The sequence below is a fragment of the Lipophrys pholis genome (assembly GCF_963383615.2).
Source record: "Lipophrys pholis genome assembly, chromosome: 11".
Lineage (NCBI taxonomy): Eukaryota > Metazoa > Chordata > Actinopteri > Blenniiformes > Blenniidae > Lipophrys > Lipophrys pholis.
This window is the reverse complement of record NC_137631.1, coordinates 12106439-12133574: the sequence shown is the minus strand read 5'-3', so window position 1 is coordinate 12133574 and position 27136 is coordinate 12106439. Positions and strand designations below refer to the sequence as shown.

General features: G+C 40.7%; 2 protein-coding genes across 2 annotated transcripts; both read left to right on the top strand.

The window, feature by feature from the left end:
- Positions 1 to 1961: 1961 nt before the first annotated feature.
- On the top strand, positions 1962 to 13912 carry LOC308116530 (forkhead box protein P1-like). Its single transcript, XM_080474781.1, has 16 exons — positions 1962 to 1993; positions 2827 to 2998; positions 4762 to 4866; positions 5858 to 5938; positions 6653 to 6764; positions 7377 to 7554; positions 8016 to 8120; positions 8257 to 8344; positions 9536 to 9667; positions 10265 to 10460; positions 10548 to 10618; positions 11097 to 11198; positions 11308 to 11429; positions 12423 to 12492; positions 12603 to 12721; positions 12818 to 13912. The coding sequence occupies exons 2-16, from the start codon at positions 2840 to 2842 to the stop codon at positions 12939 to 12941; spliced, it is 1764 nt and encodes a 587-aa protein (XP_080330907.1). The 5' UTR covers positions 1962 to 1993; positions 2827 to 2839; the 3' UTR covers positions 12942 to 13912.
- A 4073-nt stretch (positions 13913 to 17985) lies between these two features.
- On the top strand, positions 17986 to 21978 carry LOC308116286 (uncharacterized protein). Its single transcript, XM_080474382.1, has 4 exons — positions 17986 to 18130; positions 18497 to 18586; positions 18833 to 19075; positions 21635 to 21978. The coding sequence occupies exons 1-4, from the start codon at positions 18070 to 18072 to the stop codon at positions 21904 to 21906; spliced, it is 666 nt and encodes a 221-aa protein (XP_080330508.1). The 5' UTR covers positions 17986 to 18069; the 3' UTR covers positions 21907 to 21978.
- The last annotated feature ends 5158 nt before the right edge of the window (positions 21979 to 27136 follow it).

Here is a 27136-nt window from a genome sequence, read left to right as displayed (position 1 = left end):
TATCTGGCACGATTTTTCTGTTCGCGACTGATTTATGAAGGTGAGCCAGTGCGAAGTGTGGCCACGGACGTTACTGGGCCGCCCATCAATCACGGAGACCAGTTCGGAGTCTTTGGCACAGCTGGATCAAGAATAACCTTTGCAGGAACCACACAGGAATCAGATGGCTTCTTTAGACTGAACACAACTGTACTGTCAGCGTTGGAGCTTGGGTGTTAGTCGGGGCAATTCCCCTCCCTGGATGACACATTACTTTTGGCCAGCGAGACTCACAGGCTTATGTGGCATGAGAGAAAGCAGCTTAGTCACCCTCCGATCTCTGGACTGCACTGCAAGTAGATCGATCACCGAAAGGCTTGACAGAGTCATATAATGGCAGGTTCATAGCACCACCGACCCCACCCCCTCAGGTTTCACTGCTGCCGCCTGCCGGTGCATGTCTCCTGTCAGCAAAGATTTCATAAATCCTGTGTCCTACAGAGACAACTTTAGGTTTTAATCCCTCAACCGTCCTCCAACGTTATCATGAAATGGAAAGATAGAAGATGGCAATGACTTGTGAAGGTTTTTCCCGCCTCTGAAAAAAAATGCAGCATTTGTATGTTACTCCCTTTTGAGTTGAATACAAATAGAAGGGCAGATAAATACTAATCCAGTAGGTGGCAGAAAGTTACCATGGTAACAATATCTATAATTCACTCATTAATTGCTCCTAAATCCTTTCTTTCTTCAAGACATATTCATGTATTTTTGGCCTTTTCTACCAGATGTTCATATAAATGTACAACAATAATTCACATGTCCATGATTTATTAATTTTTTTACCTTGTGCCAGCCTGCACTACTGTTTTGTGTATCAATTATAGTATAATGTTTTTTGATCACATTTATATCATGCTATAAATACTAAACTGTGTGTTCACAAAGCTGGAAATAATATACAGTAATTTGTTTTTTTTTTGCCCCCTACCTTAGTATGATGTCATATTTTGACATTTTGGTTCTTTCGCTTCACTTACATGCAGTCTGCATGAAACCATGACACATGCAAAAACATAAAACAAAAAGAATATAAACAACAATCTTTATAACTAAGAAATTATTTAGCAGAAATGTATTTTGCTTACAAAGTTAATCATGTCCTAAACAGATCTGGAGGTTTATTTCAAGTGCTGTTTGTCAATGTGGATAGACATCTACACTCCAGGGTACACTGCATTTATCAGCAGCCCAAATTAAAACACTTTTATTTGTTTTTTTAATAGATGCACTGATGTGCTTTTCAAATAAAAGAGCAGAAACAACTGTAAATAGCTCTTTGATAACAGTTTGACAGTTGTGTAGTTACTGAGCGCCTTTTGTTGTTCAAAACTCTCAGATACTTCATATCTAAATAAAGTCACAGACAACTATACTTGTCTTCTCAGATAGGAAAAAAAGAAGCTTTTTTTTTCATTTAGGACAATCAATGATGCTTGTTTTGAGGCATCTTTAAAATCATATTTTTATTAGATTGTTTAAGTCTATGAATATCAACAAAGAAAGCTGCTTGCATTAAGAGATCATGCTGCTAACCACAAACTGATGCTTTGTGTGTGATGCACGTCATCATTTAATGTATGTGAGGCTTTTTTTAAGTTTTGCAATGTCATACAATAATGATAATGAATGTATTTTAAATGGGATTACAATGCGAAACTATGCAAGTAAAGAAACGCACATTTGTTAAGTGCTCTTACTTTTGCATCATTTTGATTATAACATGAACATTTTCAGTGACTTAGGTTGATTTCAATTTTATTTTTTTTTGTATTTCGTATGTTGGTAACTGACTGTGAGCCTCAGTGTCATATTTACTGACTAATACTTTGACTCCTCCCCCTCAGGTAGATGCACAACTCCATCAGCAATCTCCCATCCTCACCAGAAAACTGCTTGACTTGGAGACAAAAACTCTGCCTGACTGCACTGAATTCAAGTATTCATCTTAACGGTAAGCAGCTTGAAGATACTATATTTGTCAAAGGGACTGAGGCATCACAGCTCTTTGTTTTTTAATAGATGATGTGATAAAAGTGTTATGTGTGTGTTTTATCAGCCATTAGCTCCATGAACTTAAATTGCTTTTCTTACCTGCTTTTCAGGAAATAGCGACTTGAGTGTTTTATCTCTTATTCACGGAATCTCTCTTTTTCTTTTTTTTACTTTGCACAGAAATCAATATAAAGGTGGCAAATTATTTTTTGCACATAATCATGGACTCTTATTCCCGTACGTGTAATATTGTAAATGTCCTGTCTGCAATCTGCGGTGATGATTTGAGACATGATGCTCTTAAATTGAACAAGTTTTAGTATACAATAAATGTGATGTTCATTTCCAATAACATGACACTTTTTGTGCTTAATTTAAAATGAAACCATATTAAGAGAACTTTTTCAAAATTATGTAAAAGTAGAAAATTAAGACAGTGACATGTCCATGTACAGGCATTTAGAAAGGTACTTTTCACCTGGATTGTTTATTGTATTCACATCACTTCAGTGAATTTTAAACTATTATAAGTCCTTTATCTTCATTAGACAAAAATGCAGTTTTGCTTGAAAATGTTTTAAGTATAATCCCGCACCCTATGAATACACGTAGATGTGTATTCTGGCGGTTCTAAAAAAAAAAAAGAAAAAGAAAAAAAAAAGTAATCCAAGTTTTTAGAATTAAAATGTGCCCAACGAGGTCACACAAATTCAGAAATGAATTGTGATGGAGAAATGTATCTCGTGCGTCTGCGTCTTACAACTTATCTGTTGTTTGCTGATGTTCTTTCAGGACTTAAGTTGAAATGCCTGAGTCTCCTCTCAGTCCCACGGCTGCTCGTCAAACCCCGGCAGCCAGCAGCCTCCTCAGTCACACCAACAATAGAGCAGGAGAGAGAGTGTCTAATGGGGACTCCTGCAGTGGAGTGAGTGCTGAAAACTGGCAGAGTCTCCACCATAAACAGGTACGCTACGCCGTTTCTTCCCCCTCATTCACTTGCGCGTCGTCCTTCAACTCTTCCTCCTCCTCTTTATACAGTCTTAGGCAAACAGATGTCAGGAGAAAAAGCTCGCTGGTCCATATTGGATATCTCCTGACAGGACACCAAACCCAGAGCCTGTAGCTCTGTTGACAGTGCCAGAGGTTTCATATGAGATCTGATCTGAATTGGGAGTTGACACGCAGAACTCCTGTTTGCCTTTATTATTAGTTTGTGAGTCAGAGCCCGGGAGGAATAATTGTGCAAAGACCGAGGTCAAACAGATGCAAGTGAAAGGCAAATAGGCATGGCCCCAAATAATTTTATGGTTGTCTCTTGCAATTCTGTCCCTGATAATCTCAATCTAAGGGATCAGCCGAGATAATGAACACTCAGGAAACATTGTTTCCTTCGGTTTGTTCTCTCATCTCGCCATCTTCGCTTCTGTTTTTCTTTTTTAATTCACTTTTCTGTGAGCTTGCAGAAGTCTGCCAGCAGTGTAACTGTGTGACGTGAATGCTTAAACATGTTACTTCTTGTAGTATTTCCAGCTAATATAAAAACTATATTGAATGACAATGTCTCGGCTGTGCTGCCGCAACACTATCTGAGTGTGATTGTAGTCATCAGAATAGAATAAAGACTTGGGATATGAGTATTTTTCAACTTGCAAGCAGCAGAGAAAATTTTCACATGAAGATTATTTACAGTGAAGACTGGTTTTATTGTGGTTGCAAAAAGGAGCGACCTCCATCTCTAATGTATTTCTTTTCTAACTATAGCGTTCGGTCCACACATCATGAATGGCCTCTCCGTGGTTTATAAAGCACGATAATGAAGCCGTCTGTGCATCAGTGTTTTCTTCAAAACGGCATACAACAGAGTATTCAAAAGGAAACTGGATGGTCTTTATTATTGATAAATCTCCTTTTGTAACGCTATGGGATAATTTGCTTACCTACAAAAACTTCAACAAAGGATGCATGTGTGATGTGAGCATTTTTTAAACAGTGCCGCTGAGTTTGTTCAAAGCTGGGATGGAACTTTTTAATTTGACCTTTTCAGCAGAGGAAGAGTTTAGCTGACTTTATTTAAGTTTAGAATATATATTTTTGAGTTAGAGACACATCCAGCCGCCTCTCTGGGGTGGAGTCAGTGGTTTCTTGCTTTCCTCTCTGGCTTTCCAGAAAAAACAAAAACATGTGGGACTTTATCTTTAGTGTGTTCTTCTTTCATTACATCTTGCAATCTACTGAGATATCACATGTTACTCCAATATCACAATAGACACTAGTATATGTGTATATATGATGTTTCTATTACAGCATGTTGAATATGTAAGTATCTTTTGTTGTGTCTTAATACAGTCATGGCAATTGCTGCTGCCTCAGTTTGACTACAAAAGGAGACAATCACTATGTTATTTGTCTCTCCATCAGTAACAGCGCACAGATCAGTTATTATTCTGCGAGTGTTTGCCTTTATTAATACCCATACACTTCTATTAAGAGCCACAACAAGCATGAAATTGTGTTGCTAATTAACTGCTCGTCCTATCTCCCCATTTCATTTAGGGTCAATGACACAATCCGGCATGATGATGTTCACAAAAGGTTGACAACACTGTTGTGTAATTGGAAAGATTCCCATTGGACGGTTATTACTGTTTATCACCTGACACATACTCCTCCCCTTGACTCTGCTGTCGATTGTGGTCTTTTAGAATTGTGTTCTTCCTCTCCCGGCAGGTATTTCTGGCGATGATGGCTCCTCAGCAGATGCAGCAGCTTCTGTCCCCAAACCAGCTGCAGGCTCTGATCCACCAGAAGCAGCAAGCCCTTCTGCTCCAGCAGGTATTGATGGCAGCAGGTCCTGCAACTGCATGGGAGACACTTAGTGGATTAAGGCAGACACAGTTGTACTGTCGGTTGTCCAGGGATTGCATACTTTTTTTTTCTGTTTACATTTTTTTTTTTTAAATAAATGTATTTTCAAATGTAGAAATTTATTTTCAAGCCCACTTATATGGTACCACAGTGACCAAACCAGCTGCTCAAACACGGGGTAATACTCCACTAAATTACCACTGACAGAGATTTTTTTATTACATTTTTTTTTTGCCTGCAATTTGACTAAATGTTACTTATGGCTTCACATTGTGGCTCTTTTTATGCTACTGTTGGATTTATCATATGTTTCCCCCTCAGAATGCTGAAATCTAAAGTTGTGTATTTAAAAAACAACTGGTTTTATTCTGTAATTATGACTTATTTAAGACAAATTAATCTAAAAAAGAAAAATACTTGGAGTAAGGCGTGAGGAAAATGTCCCTGGTCCTGCATTAGCTTTGCTCAGCCTTACTGGCCTATTACAAAAAAACCTTCAACAATAAAGGAATTGATGTAAGTAACATGCCAATAGAACAAACTCAACCTAAAGCCGCAGCTTAGACATATAGCAATCAAATGTAGCTTCGTTTCATGAAGCAGACTTTATAACTTAAAACAATATTTCCTCCAAATCTTGACAAGGAAAACTGCATTTGAAATTTATTTTCATTCCTGTACACAAATTACATTTTTGCTCCTGTTGCTATAGCCATGTAAACTTTCAGTGTGGTTGTCTCTGATTCTTCAGTTGCTTTTTTTTTGTGAAATCTGACAAACTGCTTATAAATAACCCCTCTTGTCGTTCTTGCCTCTGACTGATCTTTAAATAAATCGACTCATTAGTTGCAGTAGTGGTGGATGGCTCTGAAGAAAGAAGTAGAAATATTGTGCTTGCAGTTTTTGTGATTTGAAATCTGTGAATGACGGGGAAATGTGTTCCCATTTTTTCCTGCAGCAACACCTGAAAGACTTTTACAAGAAACAACAGCAACAGATTCAGCTACTTCAGCAGCAGTCCAGCAAGAAAATTAAAGAAGTAAGTGCAAATTAACGGTGTCTTTATTTACAAGAAATGCCATAGCCCCGTATTTGTGATCACATGTTGCCAGATATCGACAGGTGCATGTAAAAGAAATGGAAAGGAAAAGCCAATTTCCCACGCAGTTTAATTCAAACGTCCTTTATATATATTAGATTTGTTACACTGGACGTGAACTGAAATATATAAAGTCTTCTTTGTTTCATTGTTTCTGACTTTACCTTTAGGTAAAATTAGCCTCAAACACGAGTTTTCTGACTGTGTTGAAACTTGGAGAAAACCCAGCGCTCAGAGAGAACATGCAAACATGCCAAAGGAAGCTGCTACAACATTGTGCAGCCAACCATCATAATAAGTTTATATATCAAAGATGTAAAAAGAACTGATAATTATTTTTTCCATGATAATGTAATTATTTTTAGACGAGCTGATATATAGACCATATTAGTAATTAACATGCTTGATCCTTCAATTGATGCGGAATATAGTACAGAAGGCAGAAAAGCATCTTGACTGTACTGGATATTACTCCATAAAACACATTAATTTTTTTTCTATATGGAGATGTGTCCGAGTTGTGTTGATCTTCAACACACGCGATTAAAACCCTGAACAACTCACAGCTTCAAGTCATCACTGGATATGCTGATTGGCTAAAGGAGAGCATGAGCATTTCATCTGAAATGTCTTCTTGTCCTCCCTTTCCTCAAGCTGCCGGCGCAGCAGCTCATCTTCCAGCAGCTGCTTCAGCTTCAGCAGCAGCAGCAGCAGCAGCTCCTCCGCGCTCAGAGACCAGCGCTGTCCTCCCCTGCCCTCTCTCCAGGTCTTTACACACAAAACGATGTCCTCTATCTGTCCCTTTGTCAGCTTTTGTTCACATCCATCGCCCTTGAGATTGAACTGTAGGTCGATGAAGTGTGAGAAAATGAAAGAATCATAATATACAGTCCGTAAATATGTTTTTAGTAGGTGTATTATCCATCATGTAATATCAGCAGGGAACGCTCCAAAGTGATTCAAGTGGCCCAAATAAATAGCCGGTGTTGATTAGGAACTATCTTCATCGTGAAGATGATAAAGAATGATCTTTACATAATCAACTTTGTCTGAGTTCACATGAAGTAACAAAAGGATCTGAACCAAACGACGCCCACAGAAGATCTGGGCTTAGATGTCCAAGATGTTTTAAACCAAACGTCTATGAATGTTCCTCCTGAACCTGTATAAGTGTGCTGAGAAGGTCTGACTCTGCTGTGAAGGCCACATTTCCTTTGCAATCAAGCATTAAGAGAAAAAAAAACAACTATTAACACATCATTTTTGGAATCATCTTTACAGCCTATTTGCAAATGCAACCTCCACATTTCTTTTTTAATTTTCTTAACAATTAAAACATAGAATAGCTCTGTGTTCTGTGTTTCCTGTCATGTTTCAGCTTGTTTCAGCCCTGCAGACATGCAGCAGATATGGAAGGAGCTCACTTTGGGGAATAACGACGAAAAAACCTCGGTGAAGGGCAATCAAGACTCTCCTGCTGCCAAACTAACGTCCCCTAAAGTCCCGGAGAGGCAGAGCGGTGACCAGCAGCCTCTCTCCCCCCGCAGGGCGGAATGGTGAGCGATGCGCCTGCTGGAGCTGCATGCAGCCTGCAGCACTCGTCGCCACTCTGACTTCGTGCAAACATCAAAGACTTGTCATCAGTCGACATTTTCTTTCTCTTAAGGCGTTGGTGGAGAGGTGTTTGCTTTGAGACTTCTCTTTTAATTCCCCTTGGGACGATACATTTTGTATTGTTTGTTTGCTTTGTGTTCCGCCACCCGAAGTGGTTCAGCAAAGACAAAGTTTACATGACTACAGTACATGTCCCAAATCAAAAGTAAATAGTTTTCCGTTTATTTCTCAGTGCGCCCTTCCACCCCGCTCTGTCATTTCACGCTGTCTGCAAAGAAAACAAAACACTCTTCTATCTGTTTCATTGCTGTTTTGTAGTCTTGCTGCTACAGATTTATTTTTTATTTTTTCCCCCCCAAGTCATCACGAGATGCTTGTCTTGTCTCTCTCCCTCCTCTTCCAGCACTGCTAAAAGCGATCCCGCTGCCACACACGTCCTCTTCGGTCACGGTGTGTGTAATTGGCCCGGCTGCGAGTGCGTCTGTGAGAACTTCAGCCAATTTGTCAAGTGGGTTTTAACTTAATCCTCATGCTTTCACCTCATCTTCACTCCTCTGTGGTTATCACGCCGTGCATATAAATTGAGCCAGTGAGTGAGAAGTCACTGTAAACTGTAAACACCCTGATATTGTTGTGTGTTTCAGGCACATGAGGCGAGAACACAATCTAGACGACAGAAGCACGGCGCAGTGCAGAGTCCAGATGCAGGTGGTTCAGCAGCTCGAGCTTCAGGTCAGAGTCACGTGGCTTTTCTGGAATAAATGAGAGGAAGGTGTGTCCTCAATCTTAAAGAGAGTGTCCAAAACGCAGCCTCAGAATTGCTGGGTTCCATTTTCTTTTCCAACTGCTTTACATTCTAGTTGTTCATGATTTCATCCAGAATGAATAATTCCATGGGGATTATAGCAGGAAGATACATTCTTTATGTATTGGTTAAATACATAATATTCATATTTTGAGACTTTGTTTTACACAGACAATGTGATTCTTTTTTCACCTCCTATGCAATTCCAAAGAAAGTAGTCCGAAATATTGAATTTTTTTATGCCAGAAATGTTCCTATTTAACCATTTACAACAAGGGAAATCCCTAAAATGTATAATACAATTGAAAATGTACATTTCCTCCCTTGACCTGAATTGAACAGTGAAATTCTTCCCATAAATTTCAGAATGTATTACATAGAAATTGAAGCATTGCAAGCCTTGTCCTGTTTGATTCATTTATTGTGTTTCCATCTTATGAGTCTCCCAGTGAGAAACCCAGTTTCTCCAAACACCAGCACATTTCATGAGAGATGTTTTTAAACCAGAGGGCACAATAACCACCTTAACGCTTAAAGAGATCCAATTTGAAAAGTAGGAAATTGAAGATTGCAGTCATTGAGAAGTGTCACTAAACAAATAAAGGAAAGCATTAAAATGACCAAAATGTCAAACGTGTCTGGCCTAAAAATACCATAAATTGGACATATTCAAGATTTAAGAACAAAATTCTTCCTCTCTATTACTACATAATGTTGTGATTTAAAAAATAGAATAAAAATAAATATGATTCCCAACAAACATATGTTGCACTTGCTTTATGTGTTCCAGTATGATTGTTTATGGTTTGTTTGTTTGTTTGTTTGTTTTTTGAGTCTTATCAGCATTTATTTGGAAGAACAAAAAAACACTTAAAACTTTCCATATTATAAAGTGTCTAGTAACATAACAAAGAAAACAATCGAGTGTGGCGACGCACACACGGTAAATACGGACCGTTCTGTCATTGCTGGCTCTTTCCTAAAGTTCTGCCCCAACAGGAAGCCTCCCTCTACTGTGTTTGGTTCACGGCTTCCCATTTCAATAACCCCTGTGCAACGATTTTCATGTGACACCATCCGCTCTGATTTCCTCTTCCTCCCTTCATCTCCTCTAACAGCTCTGCAAAGAGCGAGAGCGTCTGCAGGCAATGATGGCTCACCTTCACCTGCCGACTCTGGAGACTCGGCCGCTCTCTGCTCCTGCTCAGACGCCGCGATCGGATCCGTCCGCTGACCCACGCGGGCTACAGGTAGATTGGTCGCCTTCGCGGCAGTGGGGTGGGGGGGGGGGTCAAGCAAATGAGCCGTAAATCTGAGAGGAAAACACCAAATATGTGGTGAGACCGACACTTATCTGGTGGCAACTCAATCTTCTCCAGCACTGGTGAAGATGCTTGCCGCACTGTCATTGACCTGCTGCACTTTTCTCTGAAACATTCCAGATTGGGTCACAAACACACTTTTGGAGCTTTTTCATATTATAATACTTCTCTCTCCATCTGTGGATGATCTCCTTTGCTCTGTGACGAGCTGGAGTCTCCAGCTGTCGGCTCCAGACAGTGTTTTTTCAGACAAGCAGACATGTTTTGATTGCGTGGAAGCTTAATCGTTTATTAATCTGGCAAATATTGCACCGTAATCTCAACAGTCACCAAACAATTTCACCCTATAATTAACTATAATTGGCTTCCCCACCATTGTGATATTAGTAGAATCACCTCTGAAGGGGTGGATCAAATCACTTTGTTACACTCAGTTAAAAATCTCCCTCTCTGTTTTGTTTCCTTGTCAGTCCCCCCCCGCCGTCCCCTGGCTCCTTTGTTAACATCTGCTTTTGTGGCACTCAGCTCGGCTCCGGCAACGTCACCAACAACAGCAGCCTGTCCTCTCTGAGCCCGTCGGACACAGCCCAGGTGTCCCCCCAGCTTCTGGACCCCGTTGGCTCTCCATCGCGGGGATGTGAGGAAGACTTGCTGTCTCACACGTCCTGCGCTGGGGCCATCAGGCGCCAACATCATCCTCTGGTGTTCTCTCTGTCCTCAGGTAAAGCGAATAGGAGTTTAATCAGATGGGAAATGAACACGGCAATCCGTTGCGGGCTTCATGTGTGACTCTTGTGTCTTCTTTCAGAAAATGAATATGAGCTTTACAAGAACACTGACATCAGACCACCGTTCACCTACGCAACCCTGATTCGACAGGTGCGTTCAGGGAGTCTGAAAGTATAACGAGCTTAAACCATGTTTGCATGTTCATATGGGCCCTTTGCAAATGCATCATTTAATTTCGCTGTTCAAGATCTTCTTTTCCTTTCCTTCTGTTCTTACTTGTTTGGTGAACTTGTACAATCTAATGCAGGAAAGGACAATTTGATTCATTGACAGCAACCATGTAGGGATTTATCTGAACTATCTAAAATTACTTACTGATTTTATCAAAAGACTGAATTGTGTGTCTCTGAATTTGGTTTATTAAGTCATGTGTTATATTTGTTTTATTTCGGTTGGATTTGGTTGTTGAGTACATGCAGGGTGATTTCAATGGATCTGTCGTTCAATCGCGTATCAGGAAGAAGTGCAGAAGTTACATTTACCAGTAAAAACTAAAAGCGAGTTATTCCTTCCTCTGGATTTAATTTAAAGCTGCAACTCCAAGTTTTTGTTCCCTCTTTATCTGCAGGCTATTATGGAAGCGTCAGACATGCAACTAACCCTCAATGAGATTTACAACTGGTTCACGAGGACGTTTGCTTATTTCAGACGCAACGCTGCCACGTGGAAGGTATCCCGCTCGCGGTTGATTCACTCTGCGATCCCACTGTGTGTCACACCTTATTTATGCGGCATGTGTTCCATGATACCTCCCTTTGCTGTGATCTCCCCTGGATCAGAACGCAGTCCGCCACAACCTGAGTCTGCACAAGTGCTTCGTGCGCGTGGAGAACGTGAAAGGCGCCGTGTGGACGGTGGACGAGGTGGAGTACCAGCGGAGGAGATCTCAGAAGATTGCAGGGTAAAGCACATTCCCTGTCGTCACAGACCTGAGTGTGCATTTCATAGGGGTTTTGACATTTTAAATACTTTCCCTTCAATAGAATGAGCGTTTGGGGTTTTAAACATGGATCTAAGACACATAGAGCTACTTATCAGGGATGGAAGAAACACACAAATACAAATTCTCTGATTATTTTGATTAAATTGTATTTTTGGCTACATTTGCTTTTTTGACTTTTCATTTGAAATATGTACTTATGCTTGAATTCAATTTCCATCCACTTTGCTACTTTTAGAGCCACCACTGATTTCTCCTACAATTTGTTTATTATTCAAATCTTTTTAAACTGCAAAAAAATTGGTTTCTTTAACAGAGAATTATATTTACATTTGTTAACAAACAAATAATGCCATTGTGTCAGGCTTTTTTATTATTAGATTGTCTGACAAATGTGCTTCAATATTTAGTAGATTGAATGATAAGTTTTTCATTGGAAATGCAGTTGATGAAAGGTTAAAAGAAGAAATCAGTCCTTTGCTAAATTTGTATGTCGTACTTTTACTCAATTACAATTTAACAACAGTGGATTTACTTGTAATTGAACACAATTTGATCAAAATACCATACTCGAGAACAAATGCTGAGTATGTTTTCAACCTAATCTAGAATAGACGATTGTAGATTAACTAGACTATGTTGATTTAGTCTAAAGTACTTTTTTAATGTTCCTTTTTTGACCACGTTTCTAAGTGAAAGTCTTAGGAACCTCAGAGGATCGTGGATCTGTGTTGTATTTACAGAACAGACTCAAAGATGCTGATTTATGTAACGCCACACGAAGAGAATGGTGATATTTGCAAAGGCTATGATAAAATACAATAAAATCAAATAAAATGAAATAAAATAAAATATGACATGAAAAATACAAACTGTGACAGCTCTTTATTTTTTCAGATGTCAGTGTTACACATGGGCTACATTGCACATTACTATCATTGTGTTGTTCTGCAGGACTCCGTCACTGATAAAAAACGTCTCCTCTCATCTGGCCTACGGCAGCGTTCTGAATGCGACTTTACAGGTGAGCACATGTGAGTCAGTGCACCTTTTGATCGGCGGCACACCGATCACGCGAGCTGGATGTGATTGAGTCGTGCTCACTGTTTCATTGTCGATCAATCTTCTTTGTAGACGGCGCTGGCAGAGGCGTCGCTGCCAGGATTCAAGAAGGAGAGAAGCTCGCAGAGTCAAATAACAGAGAACAAAGGAACAGACAGCGTCAGAAGCGACTACTCTACACGAGTCCAGCAGTGAGTTGTGTCTGAGATAATCTCCGAAAGACAACAAAAATGATTGATATGGCTCATGAAATTTGTCTAAATGATTGATTCCCTTTCCTCCCTCAGGCCAATTCTCTTTAAAGACGAAGATCTTATTGACCAGGAGAGTCTGCTGCCGACACTGAAGCCCGTCGGCCTGCAGCACGACGTGACCGAACACCACCAAGATCATTTGTTTGACCTTGAATGACCCTCCGCAGTCATTATAGCCAATACATGGATGAATCATGTTAAAGCAAGCTCCCACTGATCACCCAGGGATGGAGGGCAAACAGTACAGCTGACATGATTATGTTGTCCAATGTGGTGCCACACAGCCTGAAAACCTCCTCGTAACAGTATTTCAACAAATACACAAAATGATGACTGTCTAGTATTATGTGGCTTATCCGTATATCGCTACACATGAACAATGTGTCCGTCGCTGTTTTAATGTCTAGAGCAGGCCACTTTTCTGACGATAGCTGAGGTGTACAGGAAGACTAACTAGTCGGTGTTGCTTTTTTTTATTTGATATTAGAGTTTTTACTTCACCACAGCTGACAGTGCGAGCTCTAAACAGGTTCAGATGCGTTGTAGTTTAGTCACGCCTGATCCTCCATACAACCCTTTCTTGCACACAGTCACGTTTGAAATGAAGAAATCCAACCATTCATGCGTTTCAAGCAGCTTCATTTTTAAGAGCTAAATAATCAAAATAATTTATTACGGCGGAGGAAATGATTTGGTGTTTTGTTAATGTGATGTATTAAAGCTTAGAGATGGTTTGTGAATTTCATATCGCGACAAAGACAGAGGATGTGTCACTCAGCGAAATAGTACAGTGTGTGCGGTTCCTCTTCTCGGGTTTCTCAGTGTAAATAAAATGATCTACACCACAGTTCATTTGGCTGAAAACTCTAGGCGTGTTTAGTATGCCTTATGCTTTGTTTTTCCATGTTTAGATCATTGATTCCTGTCAATAATTTTCTGAGTGTCTTCAAAACAATGTAAATAAATATATATGTCCCTATTAGTGTAATAAATACATGTTTACTGTTGTATATAGATCAACGTTTTTCCTTCGGTATGTTAATACACTTCATCTGGTTACGTCTGTTACACTTGATGTTTAGTATTCAAATCATTTTTACAAGGAAAAGAATAAAGTTGTTTTCTTGGATTATTTGTGCCTGTTTGATTTTGACACTGTGTTTAAACATCGCTGCTGTTTCGCCTCCACTTCTTGGAAACTTCAAACAACAAAAACCATCCCAGATTTTTAATTTGGTAAATTTCTGTCAAGTTAGAATATAGATATATGACAATTCCAGAATATACATTATTTTGTCATTGTGCTAAAACTTTGAGATATGTGCTTTTCTACAGTAACAGTCAGTGCACCTGATGCATTTAACTCAAAGTTGTAAAAATATGAACACAAGTACATTGCAGATGAAAATAGTTCTCATGCACATTTAAAAAAATATAACCATTGCTTAAAGTACGCCATATTCAAGATAATTTTTTTAGGCATATAATCCATCATCCAGCAGAACAGTGGTCGTGGTGCCGATCAGAAGACTTACCAATAATTTTGCATTTGATTACAAAAAATGTTACATATGTGAGTTGATTCACACTCACTTGATTGTAATATAAAAACTGTGACGTGGATAAAATCACAGGCCTTATGCAGTGCAGCTCAGGCAGTTTATGAGTAATTTTCTGAACATAGCAGATCATCAGAATGTTCTACCAGTTCTTCTATTAATATACACCAAAAAATACCTGTGTAAAAAAATAGAAACAGTGCTTAGGGAGAGGAAGGGTTGGGGGTTGTCCTCATTTACATATTATTACATATATAAATAAAACCTGCAGCATTTACATTGACAAGATTGTCACAATATCGTAATATTTGAATTTGTCTGTTTGTCATGCCTTACAATGAACCTATGGATTGTGCCAATCATTCAAAGGGAAGAAAAAATATTATTATTTAACACATGTAATATTAAGTGCCAATGTTCAGAAACAAAAAGATTTTGAAATGTATTACCAGTTTGTTCATAGTGCCCAGTCCTTTTCGCACCAACTGTTGCGTATCAATGCGTGTCATAGGTGATGATAATATAAAGATATATATTTTAATGCGATTTACAAGAAAAAGACAGTAGCCTAAAAACAAGGTGACAACAAAGTACCACTGATGTGAAAGTATTTGAATGCTGCAGTAATACAACACTACTTGTCCCTCTGCCAGTGATACTGTCCTCCACCCTGACTATTAGTACACTGCATCATGCTACCATCAGCCCCCTTACATGGACGCGTTCAAATCCAGAATTATTTCTAATGATTACATACTCTCACGTATGGTAATCCAGTTAGTATTCTCGCAGTTGGATAATTAAGTGATAATTCATTTTATACCGTTTTCATCAACGTTGAAAACGCGTAGTGTCCCGATGATCACCGAGTTTGTTGCTATACTTTTATGTGCTGCCTTTGTGTGCAAAATCAAAAAGCAAACATTGTCTCATCAACTGAAGCGCGCCATGAAGTAAAACTGTGACTGTTCTCTTCACAACCAAACACAGAAGCAAAGAGTCTCTCCGCTCCCTGTTTTGACTAATGTCAGTGATTGTCTTTGCTGATAACGTGTTGGCTTTAAGTTTGCTGTTGCCTCTCAGGGTTTCCTTTGATTTGCTGTCAGCCCCTTTAGATGACACTTTCTTTCTTCCGATTGCCTCCCCCAACGTGGCGCGCGTACTGACGGAAAAGTTAGCAATGGCGCTCAGACAACTTCAACAGCCTCGCTCACGCGCCGCTTTGATGTGCCGTACGCGCCGTGTGAGGCAGGCAAGTCAACACGCCTGTCAATGGAGCACTTTTGACAGCACCGAGTCAACAGCTTGCAGCAGGAGAGGGCTGGTCTCTGCTCCTCTTCCCATCAATGTCATGTCGTCACGCCAAGTGATCCGTCAGCTCTTTAGGGTCTCTGCATGCACGTTACCAGATCGCGTTCGGACGTCTCTGATTGTAAGCAACCGTTTTTAAGTAAACAATCTTGTTTTTTTGCGAGAACACCAAAAAGTGACCTGTTTCCTCCTCCGCCCTATACCCTCTGGAGGAAAAAGGAGCGTGAGACTAAATCAACAGCTGATCTTATCCGCTAAGGCAGAGAGCGGAGAAGAAGGTGGAGAGAAAAAAACAGATCATGGTTCCAATAAATACATCATCTCTAGACTCGTGGCTTACAAATACTTTAGAGAAAGTATTTTTTCGTGATGGAGTAAATTTGATAAGCTCAGGAGTTGGACAAGGTCTTGATCACTCCTTCAATCCTCACATAACCTCCTTGTTACCTCCCGTCCTTGTCTCAGATTGCTTTTCTCCACCCTCTTCTATCGTTCATTCATTCATGCTCACGCTGTATTCCTCTCCATACCCGGTCCACGTTTCATCTTCATTCCGCATCCCTCTTTTACCCACCGTCACTACACCCATCCATCCCCATACTACAACAATCCACTCCCCCTGCTCAGTTCATCAGGATGCCTTTATTCCTCCCCCTCCCTCTTCATCTCCTGGTTACTTTGATACTTTAACCTCTTCTAACCTCCTTCATCTTTGGGTCCAAAGCTGCCTGCAGCATCACAAGCATGGAAGAAATTCTCACCTGGCTCATCGTTTCTAACATCCACATCCTCCCTCTCTTTAATTCACCTATTAACCTCTCACTTTATCTGTTGTGGCGTGGTCCTCGCGGGTGAATTGTCCCCCCGGCACTGACATCCGATTCCTGCTTTTTGCTCACCAGAGAAACACAATGGAAAACAGGAGACTGTTTGCTGCGCTGACTCGCCTCTCAAAGTTTGGTGAGAAAAGAAAATAAATTCTAAATATATTTGCTGGATCACCGTGACATTTTGCATCAATATTCATGTTGGCACAACACTTTGAATGTTGGTGACCCTGCCGACCCCCCCTATAGCTCCAGCAGCAGGCCCAGCAGGACACCTGCTATGCTGAATACTCAAGTTTATTTGTAGACCCAGGAGGTTTGACAACTCTGAAAACAGACAAAATATAGAGAACTGAGGCTGGAATTTGATCACAGCAGAGAATTTCTGTCACCGTGATTAAATTCGACAAGTAAAAAGCATTGTAATAATAATAAAAAAAAAACCACTGTAAAATATTTAAGTAATCAGGAGTGAGAAAGGGAAGGCTGTTTTTAAGAAGAGGGATTTAAAACATACAGGCATTGTCAATATTTTGTTTTTGAAAATGGATGTCTATGATGGTATTTGTGCTACAATGAGACAGAATGACTTTATTCTCATTTTATATATTAAGAAGCTAAGGTGCAGCTCCAGCTGGTGTAAAATACAATGATGCAGTTACACTGTACAAATACACAAGAAAGGTTTTAACATGTGGTGAAGCAGATTTGAAAATGTAATGTAATGATTAATATGATTGTACTAAGGATTTGATGCCTCTCAATTGAAAGGTTGCAAGTTTGTTCCCCCGTCTTTCCATTTATTGAATTGAGCAACAAACTGAATCCTCGGGGATGGACTGAGTGCTTTGCCGTTTCCATTGGTGTGTGAGTGTGTGTAAATGAGTGTAAATGTTACGAACAATGCAAAGTTGGTAAATCATTTATCTTGATCCATCTTATATCACGCGGTTAATGATAGAATTCAAAACAGAAGAATTGGTGCACATTGGTAATAGCATGAATCCCATTCAGAATTTCGTTTTTACAGCTTTGTCTGAGTGTGCGCGTGTGAATGTGTGTGTGTGTGTTTTTGCGTACATGCAGGGCAAGCCTTTGCATATATTCAATCTTGAGATAACACACTAATGGGGTATGTGTCTCCATTGTGTTAGGTGACCAAAGGCAGAACAGAGAAGGCAACATAAAGTCACACGGCGAGGCCTCGGCCATCCTCGCTGCTCTCTGATCAGCATGTTATGAGGGGCCGCTCAGACATCTGCTGGGAAGGGGAGTGTTTCTTATATTATGCTGAACAGCAACAATGCTCACACACACACACACACACACACACACACACACACACACACACACACACACACACACACACACACACACACACACACACACACACACACACACACACACACACACACACACACACACAGGACAGCTCACTGTGTCCCGGGGCAGTGACTCACGCCGGCATGCAGGGTGTTGCTGGAGGTTTCCTGACCTCCCTGGTGCAGACAGAAGCAGGAGGCTTCAGACGAAGTTGATCGAGTGAGTTAAGTGTGGAGAAGATCCCGAGCAGTCATGTGCATCAGACATGTTGCCAGGAGAGCGTTTATCTGTGGGTGGGAGGGAGACACTCAGCAGCCAGACTGAAGGCAAGTACTGACCGTTTTAATGAGACAATCCATTCTGCTCATGTAACAACAATCAACTTTTCAAGCCGCTAACTAATTACAGAACATTTGTTTTGAAGTTTAAATTATCATTCCTGATATACAGACATGTTCCTATGTTTCTCTGAGAAATCTCAACTCTGAGGACGAGTTTCAAAGTCCCTGAAACAAGAATAAAAGCAACGGGGGAGAATGACGCATTAGAAAATACTCCTGTGAAACTACACAAAACTATCTCTGCTGATGATGTGTTGTTGCAATAGTATGGAATTGCAATGGAATTTATCTTTCACTTTTGAGTTTTGACCACTCCTCGGCTAACATGGACACCTTTTTACTTGCCTCCAGGTTGCATGTCTCTTAGCTCAGCCCAGGAAATCCGCGCAGTGTGCGCCCCCGACACAGAAGGAAACACCGCCCACGCTGAACCCATCAGCAGTAAGTGGAAGGCGACAGCAAACAATACAGTCACCCAAATCAACTCCTGACACTCTTGATTAGAGTCTTATGAACAAATTGAGTAACTGAGTTATTGAGAAAGATGTATTAATGTCTGCATCCAACACTTGGGGGTAGAACCTGCAGACAAAACAACTAAGAATTGTCCCTTACTTTATTCATAGTGATCTCATCCTTTATGTTCCTGCTCTGTTAAAACAAACTTGTATTCTCTGATGTGTTCAGCCCAACCGCCTCCTGCCGAAGCTTTACTGACAGAGAGCACAGCCGAGGCTGTACTCGTTCAGACTGACCTCCAGAAGCCCGCGTGTCCTCGATGTGGTCTGACAGTCCCAGATTCAGAACTCCCCCGTCTCTCCACAAGTCAGAGTGAACTGCAGAGCTCCAGAGCCATTGTGCAGGGCAGCAGAAGGAGCAGGAGCAGGGCCGGTGTGGCTGGACCACACCGAACGGCCGCTACACCTGCTGGTAGGCTCAAGGATCATTCTTACAGACTATTTTAGATAGGAACAAACTGTCGCATTAATCTTCATGTCAACTACCTGGAAAAAAAAGAGAAAATGCAGTCAGTCTCTTTGAAAACACTGAATCTGGTTCACTCAGTGATTTGTTATTTCATTGTAATCCACAAAAATCTCATCCTCACTGTCACCAAACCAAATCATTGAAAAGGCCTACCAACAAAAGTATGCATGCCAAATTTGTTCTTGGGAGCCTTTCTGTGGTTGTTGATTCTCCACATGTGTGGATTTTCTCAGGTTAATTGGTGCGTCTGAATTCGCCCCTGGATATGAATGTCTGACTCTTTGTGATGGAGCTGGGACTTGCTCAGCCATGCAACCTCAGACTGGATAAAGATGTATAGAAGATGGATGAATAGAGGACAGGAATTTGCTCGACAGTGTAGTTTCCTAAACATATTGGTTGAATAAAAGTTGTGCATTTGATATTATTCACCATTTAGATTTGCAATATTTGAGGAGTATTTGCTATTTCGTTCAAATGTGATTAACTCATATGTCTACAAGGATGATACAATTCAGATTTTATGCACGCAGAAGGTGCAGAAACATGAGTGCTTCTGCTTCTTTTTCAGAGATAACTTCAGCTTTCATTATTCATTGTTACTAAAAAATAAAAGGGAATCTTGTCTGGACTATGGTACAGCAGAAAGTTGTAGCTTTTATTTCTCTGCTTTCTGGTAGTGTCTGTATTTCACAGCTCTCGTAAACCATCTATAAGTCGTGCTCATGCGATGCCTGAATAGATCATTTCTGGATTTGAAGGGGACTCGAGCGTATGAACGTTGAACAGTCGATTTGCAATCATTATCATGAAATTGTGCCATGCAGGTGGCCGGCAGGCTATACGGCGATAGGTGGAGATGATGAAAAGGAAAAAAATGTTTGTGTTTTAGAAACATGGGTTTGTGGAAAAGAGGGATGATAACAGGTTAGTACACTGGTTAATTTTAACTTGGTGCTCTCTGTCTTTCCTGAGGACACTTTGATAGAAGATGGCTTCATAGGAGAAGAAGGTTTTATAGACATTTACAACAAATAGTACATTTAACCCTTCCTATCGGATTAGCACAAATTAATGGAGGCAAAACCGCCTTGATTTCAAGTGGTGAAACATTTTTGTTGTCTCAAAAATAAGTACTACTACTACCACTACCACTACGAGTTTCAGTGTTTACATTAAAAGTGTATCATTTATTCAAAAAAATACTATTCAAAAGTGTCTTCAATAAACACAAAGGAAAGCTTGCAATCTAAGCAGCGGAAGAAGAAACAAATGGACGTGTCAGGCTAAACAGAAAGATGAATCTGTCAGAAAGAGAGAGAAAAAAAAAGAGTGTACCAGGAGAGTTAAAATAGCGTAGGGCTTTGTTGAAGCAATGGACAGAATCAGAGCTGAATCCATCTTTTGTGGTGAAAAAATGGTGAATGAAAGTTTGAAACGGGTCGAGCTGAAGCACCAAACACTCCGAGACGATGTCTAAACCCAAAGAGTTTGTACTCTTTGGGTTTCTAAAAGGAAGTCATTAATATAGCATTTAACAAAGAAAGTGTATTCACATATAGTGGGTTTTTTTTTTTTTCTCAACTTTTTTTGTAATTGTACAGGCTGTGGTGGTGGTGGTGGTGTGTATGTGTGTGTGTGTGTGTGTGTGTGGGGGGGGGGGGGGGGGGGGGGGGGGGGGGGGTGTGTTAACAAATGGTCTCCTAAATTTCTAACAAAGGACAATCAATCATCTCTACTAAAAGTTTCCCATGCAGACTTCTGCGAGTTTGATCAAAGCGTGTGATGGGCCGCTCCTTGTTTATGAGTGTGTTCATGCTATTATCCCGACGAAGGTATGCATTGAATGAATACAGTGGCCACACTTAATGCTCCTTTTTTCATCTGCACACAGACATTAGCATAAGTTACATATGGGGGGTGTATAATTTGAGCAGCGACGCTGGAGTATGCTGGACCCCACTCCCCAGGGAATTCTGCCTTCTCCGTTTCATTTGCTTCCTTGAGTAAACAGGATAAAACAGCTCTATTTGCATGAGCTCACACACTATCAGGTCCTTGTGAGGATGAAAACAGCAGCTTGGTAATAATACAATGGGAAGGATCGCGGGAGATGCTCTGTAACACACCGCCGGGGTTAATGTATGCAATTTCCTTCTGCACCTAATTTTGGTAGCAGAACAATTATCATGTGACAGCATCCTCCTAGTTGTTGTTCATCACTGGCAGCCTCCGTGGCCTTTTTTATTCTCCCCCGAGAACTGAACAAAGCTCTGTGATTAAGTAAACACAATCACACTTGATCACCGCGGCAGAATGGTTTCTCTTTTAAGTTCTGGCTGGCACCACAAACAAACACACTGGAGATTAATTTGGGGTTAATAGAGTCGTTAATCCCCAATCTGATGGAGTGTGACAGGCTCTCAGAACACACGGCAGCTTTGTTTTGACCTCCGATGGGACGTTTGATGCGTCTCACCAGCCTCCGCGTGTCGCCCACAGACTGGTGTTTTCACCTGCTGCTGGCCTGCCTGTCCTGTCAGTGCTCGGCGCTGCTGCTGGGTGCGCTGGAGGCCTGCTCCTCCTGCCTCCACGCCCTCTGCTCCTGCTGCTGCCGTGGCTGCGCCCGCTGCTGCTCGGCCATCCAGGAGGTGCCCGTGGAGGAGCTCAACTGTCACGCCCACTGCCACTCGGTGTTGTTCGAGTCCTGCTGCGAGCCGACCGAGTGCCTGGAGTTTTGCCTGGAGTGCTGCGACATCTGCCATCGGACATAGGACGCTAAGAAATGGATGAATGAATGAAGTGTTGATGTTTGCTCATCTATTGATTTGTGACAAATAAATGCCAAGAAATAAGTTTTCAATAGTTGTTTTTTTTCCCCAGTTTGAGTCCAGTTAGGATCCACCTGTGCATGTGTGGGTTTCATCTGGGTACTTTAGTTTCCTACCTTTAGTGCCACGGATTTCTCTGAGTTGCCTGTATGTGTGTGAGGGTGTTTGATTGTTTGCCTCACGTCACTTAGGATCTTCCTGTTTATGATATGAATGAATGGATGGATGGATGCCACAAAGTTCACATTAACAGAAGCTGACTGTTTGGTTCAATGTTAAAGTGAACCAACACTGAATAACACACACACACACACACACACACACACACACACACACACACACACACACACACACACACACACACACACACACACACACACACACACACACACACACACACACACACACACACACACACAAACTAATCCAACAATTTACCTAATATAGAGATCTGGATATGCCGACTCATAGCAGCCACATGTAATAATCAAGAAAATTGTCTGAAAGTGGCACTCCAGGAAATGTACTTGAAATTTAGAGAAGTTGGTAAAAGGAGTCCTGACAGATGCAGTATACCTTTCTATATCACTCAATCCATCTGGAATCAATCCCAACTGACCGGGAATGAAGGCAAAAGATGAATCCTGAGCAGACAGTCACACACACTCAACACTCCGGGGGATTTAGAATCACAGTGGGCTTCTTCAGTGCTCAGGGATCCACAGCCGCAACCTGTCGGCGGTGGGATTCAAACCTGCAAGCATCCAATCACAAGTGGTGTTAAATCAGAGAAAGAACTATTTTGAATGTTTTTAATCTACATTAGCTGATCCGCTTTTTTGTTTTGCCTCCAGCAATAAATGAGACTGCTGCTATTTCTGCTTCTATTTATGTTTGTGAGACATCACACATGCAAAAACGGAAAAAGAAAGCTCACGTCTTTAGTTTCAGTGAATACAGGCACGGACCTCTGTATCTTCAGCATCAACTCATTCACACCGCACAACAGTTTCATATCGATTCCAGTTTAAAATATTATTGAACGATACATCTTTGCTGAGACGCGGACAGAAAGTGTACCAGACCTGACTGGGTGTAACAACCTGAAACTTTTCAGTAAGTTGTGTTTGAGCTTCTAGACAGAGACTCTCTTTGACACTGAGGACTGGACTGATATTGGTGAAGGACAGCAGGTCTCCAGTCCATCACAGGCAAACACACAGAGAGAGAGACAGACTCGTGTGAACTGATGGTGGGAAACGTTAAGGCCTTCTTGAAAAACACGCTCACTTGAGGAAACATATGCATTATTTATTCATTTTGATATTTATTGAGAAAACAAGTGTTCAAAATCTTTTTGAATAAACATTCCCAAACATATTATTTGCTCTCTTTTTTAAAAAAAAATTGCTGAGCAGCCAGAGTGACTAAAGCTGAAACCAGCAAGGGACTGATGAGTTTAGTGTTGCTGCTTGCACTGCACAACCACATGATTATTTCCAAGGGGTAAACAAGCGCACGTCAGTGTGCGCGAGTTGCACTGCAGCTCCATTTTCAGGAATTCACTCCACAGACGTGCCTCTTGTTTGTCCCTGAAGTTGCATTTAAATAACATTGACCCTGCAGGACCCTGAGCAGAGGAGGCCTCCGCCTTTGCTCGGCTCGGCGGCGGTTTCTAACGTTGTCAGATCGCAAGCTTGACTTCTCCCCGCGCAGCTCTTTGCGGCTGAGGAACGGGGCGACGCAAAACTTGTCAGCTCCCTCCTGAATCCCGTTTCATATTTGTCATATGAAACACTTAGAACATAAAAGGATGCTTACTCTCCCCAGATCTCGGAAGATCTAAAGCAGCTCCTTTAAAGTGGTAGCGCAGGATGACAGCAGAGAGGCGGAGTAAACAGCCAAAAATAAAACAAAGTGGCGATAAAGACAACACTGTCAATCTGTCCGGGCGAGCCAAGAGGCTCATTTAAATCATGTTAGAGCACGTAAATCGAATCTAAGTATCTCTTTTGCCCACAACACATCCAGACTCCGCTGCTGACAAGAAACTCTGCTGATGTCTAATTTAGAGCATGGCGAGTACACACCATCAAATAAACAGTCAGGTTTGTTCCACTTGCCCCACTCAATTTGTTCTAGCCTTTACCCACAGCTCACGTCTCCCTCCACAAATCACTCACAGCCCAGACTGTCACATTCCTGCAGACATATAAACCGCGTTCAGGATGGATCTGCATGTTTCAGCCTTGAAATCACCGCTGAACCCGTCAATACGATGAAACTGAAGCCACGTCTGTGTCGCCGATCGGGCGCTAAAAGCAGAAACGTTCACGAGTTGTAACATTTCAGCGGTGCCTCTTCAGCAACACGTTCCACATTCTTAGTTTAAGCAGGATTTAATTTTATTAAACTTCTATTAAACTCTGGGCGGATGTTTTTGTACGAGGTGGAAGGAGATTGTCTGGTAACAGAAATCACAGGAAAATAATAGTAATCGTAAAGTTTTGTTTGAGCTAAATATTAAGATCTACCACTTCTATGAAACAGTTATTGTAACAATGAATGTAATGCAGACAATAGAATGCAATAAGTTCAGCAGGTTCATCAAGATGTACTAGAGTTCTCTTTTTTAAATAAAACTGATCAAGAATTCCAATGATAAATCTACAATTAAACCTCCTGCAGTGAAAATACAGGATTCTAAAATAACAGTACGATGCAAATACCTCAAATAATGACCTCAAAATTAATCCACACATATCAAACATGCAGAATCGCATCTAAATATTTGACAATTTGTTCAGTTGTTATACTTACAACTCATCTTGTTTTGTTATTTTTCAACAAACTAATGTGATTTATAATGAAAAAATATCAGGAAAAAGTTAAAAAATTTAAATTCAACATTATAGTTCTTATTTCTGAATAAAATTATATCAGGGACTTATTACAACCTATATATTTTAATTCTTTATTAATGACTTTATCAAAAATAAATAAGATTTAATCCATGGTCTGAGGTCTGATGGGATTGTTTACTCTTTTTATCAGTTCTTTTGCTCCTTTCCTTATTGTTTGTTTCTTTTTTTTCTGGCATCATAAAAATACGTTTGGAGAAATATTTGCGCTTCCGTGTGCAGCATGATGACAATGATGAATGTACAGACCTCAACTCCAGAAAGCTGTTTTCACATCTATCAGCTGAGCGACAAACCTTTAGAAAGACAGAAGCTGATCCTGGTAAAATATTAAACACTTTATTAACTGAGATCGATCAAGAAAGAGAGGCAGTTTCATTTAATAAAAAAAGTGTTTCATCATTTATTGTTGTAATATTTTAATATATATATTTAAAGATATTTTTGAAGCAGTTTTCAGAATGCGATAAAATCCTACAGGTAGATATGTATACATTTGAATTTCAACTATAATAGAACAGAATTTCTTTAATTGTTTCTGAAACAAGGTCACAATGTGTAAAGGTTATGTGGTTTTATTTTAAAGTCTTCTACTAAAAGTAGGATTCGTTTTAAGTGTAATTGTCCATCAAGTCCTTCTCAGATGGCGCCTGTGTGAGTTAACTGACCGGGGTTAGCAGGTGAGATTCTTCAAATGGTAAATTCTTTTAAATAAATCTAAGATTTCTATCATTCTGCTGGCGTAAATGTCTGTGAGGGATGGTAGAGGTCTCTTGATGCTGAGCTCCTCCACACTTACAACCCGCTGGAGCTCCATCTTAAAGGTGGAGAAAATAGTTCTCCCTCCACATAAACATTTGAGGACTTATGATCATAACGTGAACTGCTGTACATGTTTCATGCTGTTTGTCTTCGGGCTGCTCCCCTCAGGAGTCGGTTCCTCTGCCTCCACCTCCTCCCATCTGCTGCACCCTCCACCGTCCCTACGTCCTCCTTCACTACACCCATCAAGCTGCTCTGACGTCTTACTCTTCTCCCTAGCACTCGACCAAACCATCTTAACTTGGCCTCTCCGGTGTTTATCTTTAAACTCAACCTCAGCTGCTCGCTCTAAATAAAGCGACGTGTTAACAACATCACAACCTAAAGATTTCCTTCTGTGACTGTTTGGTGTCTTCCTTTGAAGTGTTTTCCATTGTGTCATTATTTTTGTGTCACGTTTGATTAAATCCTGTGACGGTCAACGTTTGAGAGATTTGCACATTTGTTTTAAGTTTCGTAAATAAAATGGTCGATTCGGTTGACAACCTCGTCGCGTGTACGTGGAGGCTCCAGGTTTAAAAACCGACACCGTGTTTTTCTTAACGGTTGTCGGACTGGCAGCCGGAGATAACAAGACCGGGCGTCACACATGGAGGGTGACCCAGTGAGGAGTGGCTTGTTTCAAACCTGAGTTGCTTTTCAAAAACAACTCTTTCAACAGTTTTCGTCTTTTTTTTTTTTTTTTTTTTCTTTTCGAATTCAGAATCTGTCTATTTGTATTCTCGCCTGCCTCCAAAGCATCACGACAATGGTTATAACCTCCTCAATCAAAACAAGCTTCAGTGCGTAGTGTATGAAGTGGCGCCTATTGGAAAAAAAAGGGGAAATAATAACACCTAATAGTCAGTCTGTCAGATGTGCCCATCTGCTGTAAAGGAAACAAAAATAAATGTAACCAGATTTGAATATCTAACATTTGAGGCTGACGCAGAGAGGACGGATCAAAGGGAGGAGAGACACACCAGAGGGGGGCAATCATAAACACATTGTCTCATTTTAATAAGTGAGGAAAATGGTTTCTAAACCGGCGCATACCATCAGGCTTCATGTGTTTGGGCGAGGGGGGGAGCGGGGGGGTAGTGAAGTACATCAAAACACAGCTAATGAGGGACGGGTTAAAAACGGGTGTGCATAAAGGAGTGATGGCACGCTGCAAGTTCTGCAGGAAAATGAAAAAAATAAAAAAAGCCAAGGAAAGAGAGAGGTCAACACTAAACACACAGCATGCTCGAGTGGATCCAGTTAGAGAATGCAGGGCTGTAGTTTTCTGTTCTTTGTCTGGATGGTTTGTTCATGCGCGCTCAGAGCACCAACATTGCTTCAGTCTTTCCGGAAAGTAAAGCGATTACACTGATGGTTTTGATACACGATTCAGGTTTTTGCTTTTGAGCAGGAGATTTAAAAAAACAAACAAACAAAAAAAAAAAAAA